At 44.6% G+C, this 8,730-nt stretch overlaps 1 protein-coding gene across 3 annotated transcripts in view; it reads right to left on the bottom strand.

The window, feature by feature from the left end:
* Positions 1–3,763: 3,763 nt before the first annotated feature.
* The window catches only part of Gabrr1 (gamma-aminobutyric acid type A receptor subunit rho 1), a 69,009-nt gene continuing 64,042 nt past the window's right edge, over positions 3,764–8,730 (bottom strand). For all 3 annotated transcript variants that reach the window (XM_087547792.1, NM_017291.4, XM_087547793.1), the window contains 2 exon segments: positions 8,197–8,393; positions 3,764–6,687 (listed from right to left, as the gene is read on the bottom strand). In XM_087547792.1, the coding sequence (XP_087403918.1) occupies positions 6,394–6,687; positions 8,197–8,393 (491 nt within the window). In that variant the 3' untranslated portion in view covers positions 3,764–6,393.

Below are 8,730 nucleotides of genomic sequence, written 5' to 3'. Positions count from 1 at the left end.
CCCAAGTCTATGCCCATTACTGTCTTATGTTTGGTTTGAGTATGATTTCTTCTGTTTCGTTATCTGGTATTGGGCAAAAGGGATGTAAGTGATGTAGTATAAAAGAATGACATGTGCTTAAGAGGATAATTCGGGGTCGGTGAGAGGGCTCCAAGCCTGTCCCCAGAACTGACTTCCACACGTGTCCACACTCACACATCACACACACTAGTCATAAGCCTCAAACAACAAGGGGCATTCCCACTGCCCTTCAGTTGACTGCCCCTGAGCCAGACCTCGACCTGCCTTCACCTGGGGTTACCCACCTGCACCACCACTGTTACAATACAAAGCGCAGATTCCTTTTTTAAAAGAAATCATATAATATATTTTAATCATAGTTTCTCCTCACCCAGATCTCCCCCATATTCCTACCCACCCGACCCCATGCCTTCTTTCTCTTTAGAAAATAGGCAAACAAGAAAAAGAATGAAAATTTTAAAAACGAAATCAAGAAACTCACACACACACACACACACACACACACACACACACACACACAACCCAAAACCCTTAAAAACACAAAATCAGAAACCGTAATAAACAAACAAAAGACCAGTAAGATTTTTTTTAAAAAATGCCCAAACAAAGCAATATGAGACAGAAAAGTTAGAAAAGCACTAATGAGTTTGGTTTGTGTTGGCCATCTACTGCTGGCTGTAAGGCCTCTCCTTACGTGTGTGGTTGATGTAGATTTTATTGGTTGAAAACAAAAACAAACAACAAACAAAAAAAACAAACCCCCTATTTTTTCCTGTGCAAGAGGTTGTCCGTGGAAAACAGCTTCTTTGTCACAGATGGGAACTTGTGTCCACTTCCCCATCTTGGCACTGGGGTCCCATCTGGCATGAACTTACGCAAACTTAGTGTGTGCCTCCGTGTCTGAGTACATGTGTGCATTAGTCCCTTTCTGTCTGGAAGACACTATTTCTTTTGAGTCACCCTTCATTTCTGGCTAGTAACAGTCTTTCCTTCTCACTTCCACATAGATCCCTGAGCCCTGGGGAGAGGTTTGACGAAAACATCCCATTTAGGACTGATCTCACCCTGCATATTGCCCAGTTTGGGGTCTGTCTGTTAGTTCCTATTTACTGCAAAAGGAAGCTTGTCTGGTGAGGACTGAGACACTGATCTGTGGGTTTAGCGGAATATCATTATGACTCACAGAGGAACAGCTGGGTTCCTTTAACAGAACAATAGTATTGATTTTCCCCTGGGCCTCTGACTTATCTACTCTCAGGTTCATGGCCACGAGAGTGGTGTTGGGTATTGGTTCCCTCTCACAGAGTGGGCACTGAATCCAAGCAGAAATGCATGGTTACTCCCATGACTTTTGTGTCACTAGAACACCGGTGTATCATGCAAGCTGGTCTTCATAGGGTTTGCAGCTGGGTTGGTGGTTACTTTTCTTGTAGAACGCAGAGCACTGTGGATACTAGTCAGTAGGGGTGAAGTCTCTAGTTAGGCAGCAGCTTGACTTTCTGTGTTCAATAAGCTACGTAAACATGAGTAGATTTCTTATCCTGAGATGGCAGTAAAGCCACTGTAACTTAAAAGGCTTGTTATAGGGCTGGAGAGATGGCTCAGTGGTTAAGAGCACCGACTGCTCTTCCAGAGGTCCTGAGTTCAAATCCCAGCAACCACATGGTGGTTCACAACCATCTGTAATGAGATCTGGTGCCCTCTTCTGGTGTGTCTGCAGACAGCTACAGTGTACTTACATATAGTAAATAAATAAATCTTTAAAAAAAAAAAAAAAGGCTTGTTATACTGTGTATCTGGTGCGTCCCCAAAATGCCATATCAAGATTCGTTTTCACTTGAATCTTGAATTCAGGATGCAGCAGAATCAGGAGGCACAGGGCTATGCTGCCCCAGGCTGCCTTTCCTGGCATCCTGTGAAGGCTTATTTCAGATAGTTCAGAGCTCAACATAGGAACCGAGAAACTGAAAAGCATGCAGGTTGTGTCTCAACACCATCCCTAGATGTGCGCAGGAGATGATCTCGTACCTGAATGGAGGTTGACTGTGAATGAAGCAGGCAGCATGGCTGAGAAGCAGGAGGAAGCATCTTGCCTGTAGCATTCCGTGGGCAGGTAGAGGCAATCCTCCCAGGGGGGTAGAGAAAATTCTACTGCAGGATATATAGGAAAGTCTATAGTATGCAGATTGTACCAGAATCTTTATGATGTAGGGTCCAAGTGGAGTAAGTTAAGTTACTAGGGACATGTTATCGAAGGGACCTTGGCATTCAAGCCCTTCTTCTGCTTGTCTCTGCTTCCCAGCTGCTCTGAGTGCACAGAGCCTATGTTCTTGTCATGATGTGCTACGCTGGCTATCTCCCCAGTCTCCTGAATTTTTTAGATCTAGAGTGGCCCTTTGAGTCCTATCTTTTTTTTCCCCCTGCAGCTGAGGACCAAACCCAGGGCCTTACGCTTGCTAGATAAGTGCTTTACCACTGAGCTAAATCCCTAACCCCCAAGTCCTATGTTTTAAAAAGAAAACAAAATTCATATATTTGTGAATGCATGTGTGCCACAGCACACATTGTGTGACACACTTTTCCTGGGGAGTTGCAAACAAATATCTACTCAACCCAGGTAGATAACCAATGACATACCAAAGAAAGGCTAGCCTCAAAGTCTGATTGGTGAACACACACACACACACACACACACACACACACACACACACACACACAGAGTTTGCTTATTACCAAATGGAGCTGGGCCTCCATACCTATAGCTTCTGCATCCATGTATTCAACTAACTTTGAATCAGAATTTATCAGTAATAACATGCATTCATATTGAACAGATGTAGGCATTTTTTCATGTGTGTGAGTATGTGAATGTGGTGTGTGCGTATGTGTGTGGTGGCTTCACATGATTGCATTCATAAAGACCAGAGGAGAATATCAGGTGACCTGCTCCATTACTGTCCACCTATTCCTTTGAGTCAGGGCCTCTTTCTGAATCTAGAGCTGCCTAGCTTGCTAGTGGCCAGCAAACCCTGGAAGTCCTATCTCCACTCTTCCCCCTATACACACTCACACATGCTACATATGCTCACACATGCACATACATACACTCATACACACATACACCTACACACATGTACACACACATTTACACACACGCTCACACATATACGCATGCACACATGTACACATACACTCATACACACACGCACACACATATTTACACATATACACACACATAAATACACATGCACATAAACACACTCATACACACATACCTACACACATGTGCACACATGCATGTATTATGTACATACACACTCAATACACCTACACACATGTGCACCCACACATATTCACACACACATATACACACACACACACACACACACACACACACACACCATAGCACTAGCATTGTAGGCATGCACATGGACACACACACAGCTTTCTGGATGGGTGCTGCTGACTTCAACCCATTTCTTCAAATTTGAGCAGCAGTGCTCTTACCCACAAAACTGTCTCTCCAGTCCCCAGATTTTTTTCTTGTCATTCCCTAAGTAATATAGTACAACTATTTATATAGTATTAGATGTACTAGGATGCAAATAGATCTCCATGGGTATGTGTTATGGAAATCAACATGATGGTGTTGTGTGACACTGTTCCTGTACATACGTGAACAAACATGTACCCACTCCAGTTAGAAAATCAGTGACAGACCAGAGTAAAGACACCACCAATGTCCAACGGGATGAACCAATGAGCTTTATTGAGGTTATTTAGAGGTGCAGAAATGACTCAAAGACAGTTTCATTACAAAAGCCTGCCCCATCGTGGGTGACAGCTCCCATAGCTGGAAATCTGGAGCTCACAGCATGACTTGCAGGCAGCTAGATGGGTTGGAACTGTCCCTTCTAGGCAGCTTGGCTGGTCTTTGTCTCTTCCAGAATTTTTGGATTATCTAAAAGTGACCTCAGCAGTTCTTATTGTTTGTATATACTTGGGGGGGGGTGATAGCTTATCAGTTTCAGGGACTTCCTGAATTTGTTATTTGTTTCCTGAGCTTAACCTGAACAGGCTTCTTCCCTGTGGGATGGACAGCATCACCTTCTTTAAGTACCTCCTAAGTCCTAAGGAGCTTCCCAAGATGAAGAATTCCAAATTGGAGGAGATCGCTAAAGAGCAAATGGTTTTGAGACAAGGCTTTTAAAGAAGTAACTAAGGTTAAATGAGGCCATGGATGTGGGCCCTGATACAATGTAACTAGGGAGAAAGGGATCTAGACAGAGGTTGTTGCTACAGAGGAAAGAAGGCAAGGATGCAGCAAGAGAGTGGCTATTGGAAAGACAGCAAGACAGGCCTCTGGGGAAACTGCGTCGGCCAGCACCTTGACCTTGGACATCAGTCTCTAGAACTGTGAGAAAATATATCTCTGTTGATTAAGCCATCCAGTCTGTGCTCTTCAATATAGCAGGTTAGCAGGCTAGGAGAGCATTCTACACACTGGCTCAAATGGTGGAGTGTCCCAAACAGTACAAAGGGCTTAGTTACAAGCTCTGGAAACCTAGACAGCTCAGTGGCCTTAGTGGTGAGGAAGAAGACAGTGGCAAAGTTGTTGGCTTTGATGGTAAATGTTTCATAAAATAAAAATGAAAAGCCAACCATTTTAAACCTCACATAGCCCATGCTTGCCTCCAATATGCCGTAAAGCAAAGCTAGCTTTGAACTCCAGACCCTCCTGATTCCACTTCCCAAGTGCATGGGCAAACCATGCTTGGCAAAACGAACGGTCATTTTGAAAATCAATGATAATTACTTAATTTATCCCTCTAAGTCTACCACTTGAGTTTGATAAAAGCTTTTGATGACCTTTTATTGGGGGAAATGAGAGACTGTCTTCTAAGTAGGAATTTGCAAATAGCTCTTTTTATGACCAGAGTAAAGAATAGCCATGTGTATGATACTATTTAGTATTGATCCCTTAAGTTAACCTTGAAATGATGGGAGCTATAACGACATATATGAAGATAGGTTTCGCAGCACAGAGGATGGTTGCCCCTGGACAGGTCTCTTAGACCTCCTCTATATTTATTAACCATATGTTCCACAATATTAAATTATCATTTATGTTTCTCCTGGGATTCTCTTACTGAAATCTGAACACAACCACAACTAAATGGGCCAGGACTTGGTTAAGATGCTTCAATGGCCGCTGGGATGTGGCAGATGCTAAGTAGTTGTCTCTCTGAGTGAAAGACGTGGCCCAGAGCAAATGACATACTGCTCAATACTGTTTGAGCAAGTTCGGTTGGGGCTGCTATATATCTTCTAGATAAAGACTATAGAGGCTTCTATTTTAAAACAATACATCAAATTACAACCCATGGCTGACATCAGTTGCTATGGGCCAGCTTATCTGGTCTATGGGATGCTCAATCTAGAAGATAATTGCTTTCTAGTTCCCAGACAGCACTTGCTGAACGGAAATGAAGATGTCTGTCTGTTTCTTTTGTTTTTCAATGTTATCTTTCTCTTAAGAAACAGTTTGCTTCTCATTCCCATGAGTTAGAAACAGCCTCGAGTTTTCTTGAAATGCTGACTATGCAGAAGAAATGAATACCTCTTCAAGCGCCTCAGTCAGTGATGCTGTCATGCGACTGAGAAAAGATTTTATTTTGAAGAAAGCACCTGCTCTGTGGTAGAGAGGAGGGAAACGGTGACTAGAAGGCGTGGAAAGGGACACGGTTTTCTAGCTTTGTTGCCCCCTCAAAACAGATGAAATGATCCATGTATCTCTATCTTCAAAGTCTACTAGGGACATTTCAGCCATGTAAAGGGCATTTCTTAGAAGGAGAGAGCCATGCAGCTTGTGGAAAAGAACCCTGTGAGCGCCACTGCCTTCCATTAAGTATGGGGATGTGGAGCAGGTGCGGAGACAGACGAAGCCTGCCCTTTCAGCCGAGGGGGTTTATGTGCCTGTGAGCCCAATGCAGATGAGTTTTATTTAGGTCCTTCCCAGATCTACGTAGTCTAAAGAACATGGTCCACCGACGTAGAAACCCCTCGATGTGAAAAGCATCCAGAGCCCTGGCCCTGGACCGCAGCATGTCCACATGTGGCCTCTGTGCTCTTCCTGGGATCTGGGAGCCGCTAACATCAGTTACTATCATGGCAACGTCCTGCAACGCCTAGTATACTGCTGTGCAGACAACTGATACTTAATAAGTGCAAAAACAAGGTGTCTTGTTGGTGCAGCTTTGGAGAGCTGAACAGGGGACAGAGAAAACCCAGGTAGGAATGGCTTTAAACTGTCATTCTCATTTTTACAGCAACTTCTGTGGTGCCTGCCAAGATTTACACAATCACATCTATCTAAGAGAAAATTGACCAGTATATCAGATTGAATAAAATGTAAGCAGCTGGGAAAATGATCCTTGAGTATTTGTCAATGGCGTGGGTGTTGATCCTCATGCTCACATAGCTGCCTCTCTGGCTTTTCCTCTGTGGGGAGCCCCTCTCGGAGGCCAGGGTCAGCTGCACCATCATCCGGTCGGGTTTCTCTCCGTTCTCAGGCATGTAGCCACCCAGGTCGTTCACCTCCCCGTCACTGTAGCTGCTGTCCAGCATCACCCCTCGAGGCTGGGGCAGCCCACAGGTGCAGGAGATCTGTGAACACACAGGGCTGTGTGAGCGGAGGACCGTCGCTCAGAAGCCCGCAAAAGCCCCGTGCATGAAGGGTGTAACCCAGTGGCCTCTTGAGCAGCTGGATTATAGGTTGTTGACACCACACTAAGTGGCACTATTAGAAGGTGTGGCCCTGTTGGAGGAAGTATGTCACTGTGGGCATGGGCTTTCCAGCTGCCTGGAAGCTGGTCTTCTCCTAGTGGCCTTCAGATGAAGATGTAGCCTCTCAGCTCCTCCTGCACCATGTCTGCCTGGACAGCACCATGTTCCTGCCTTGATGATAATGGACTGAACCTCTGGACCTGTAAGCCAGCCCCAATGAAATGTTGTCCTTTATAAGAGTTGCCTTGTTCAGGGGCTGGAGAGATGGCTCAGTGGTTAAGAGCACTGACTGCTCTTCCAGAGGTCCTGAGTTCAAATCCCAGCAACCACATGGTGGCTCACAACCATCTGTAATGGAATCTGATGCCCTCTTCTGGCATGTCAGAAGACAGCTACAGTGTACATATAATAAATAAATAAATCTTTAAGAGTTGCTTTGGTCATGGTGTCTGTTCACAGCAGTGAAACCCTCACTAAGGCAGCTTCTGAGTTGCAAACTGGGAGAAAGGGAGGGTGGGAGGAAAGATCACTTAAGAAATGATGGGCGCTATGAAGAGAAGCTTCTAGTACAAATTATGGTTGTAGACCTCCTCCACATTCCTTAATAACATGTCCCACAAATGTTAAGTTATCATTTAGTTCCCACCTGGGATTCTGTCCCTAGACTAGAGACTTTCAATCTTCCTACGGTTTTGTCTTGCTTCCCTTTAATACAGTTCCTCATGTTGTGGGGATTGCCAACCATGAAATTATTTTCATTCTACTTTATAACTGTAATTTTGCTACCCTTATGAATGTAAATAATAATTATGAATGTAATAATTTATTGTAACGTAAATATCTGTGGGGTTTTTTTTTTTGTTTTTTTGTTTTTTTGTTTTTTTTTTTGGTCTTCTTGGACAATCCCTGGCAACCCACAGACTGAAAAGCACTTCAATACATTCTAAACAGAAGCGCAATTAAATAAACTACGTCTTAACTTGGTTTGGTGGCTGCTAGGATGTAGATGTTGAATGAATTTCTTCACTGGATGAAAGATGTAGGGGGCTGGTAAGATGCTCAGGGGTTAAGAGCATGGTTGCTCTTCCAGTGGACTCTGGTTCAATTCCCAGCACCCGCACGGCAGCACACAACTGTCTGTAACACCAGTTGCAGGGGACCCGGCACTCTCACACAGACATGCATGCAGGCAAAACACCAATGCCCATAAAAATTCTTTAAAGGAAAAAAAGACGTAACTGTCAAATATTAAAGCATACATCATTCCATTTGCTAGTGACCGTGCTTGGAAGTCAGCTGAGGAGAGGGCATTGTAGCCACAATTTACAAGGAGGGCTGGGCCTACCCACAGGCCCAAAGCTAGCCCAGCATACGTCACGGTAAAGTCACCTTCTCCCGAAGCTTCCGTTCCTTCCGCTCCTGCACTGTGGTCAGGTAGTTGACAGCTGCGTACTCCAACACCGAGAGAAACACGAACACAAAGCTGACCCAGAGGTAGATGTCCACGGCTTTGATGTAGGACACTCGAGGCATGGAGGCGTTCACGCCCGTGATGATGGTGGACATGGTCAGCACCGTGGTGATGCCTGCCAATAAACAGTGAGAAAGAAGCATGTGCTTGCCTTCACCAGATACTACAGGCCTTGGCCCTCTGTGGCTCTCTCTGTCTTTTGTTCTCCCTTGGCCTAGACAATTAACACCTGCTCTCTCCTCCTGTCTCTCAAGAGCTGGCTACCACAGTTCTCTTACGGGTCCTCTGCCCCTCATCCCCACTTCCTCCTCTGTATACCTACTGTATTCATTACATCCTTTCTACAGAAAGCCCCAGACATTTTAACATGCAGGTATTTCTCTCAAGGGTTTGTCTCAATGTTGTGTCCTTTGTGTCATAAAATTTCTATACTCCTGAGCCTTTCCCTTTAG

This window comes from Rattus norvegicus, chromosome 5, assembly GCF_021556685.1.
Source record: "Rattus norvegicus strain SHRSP/BbbUtx chromosome 5, alternate assembly SHRSP_T2T, whole genome shotgun sequence".
Lineage (NCBI taxonomy): Eukaryota > Metazoa > Chordata > Mammalia > Rodentia > Muridae > Rattus > Rattus norvegicus.
Note: the sequence above shows the minus strand (reverse complement) of the source record. Positions and strands in the feature narration are given on the sequence as shown.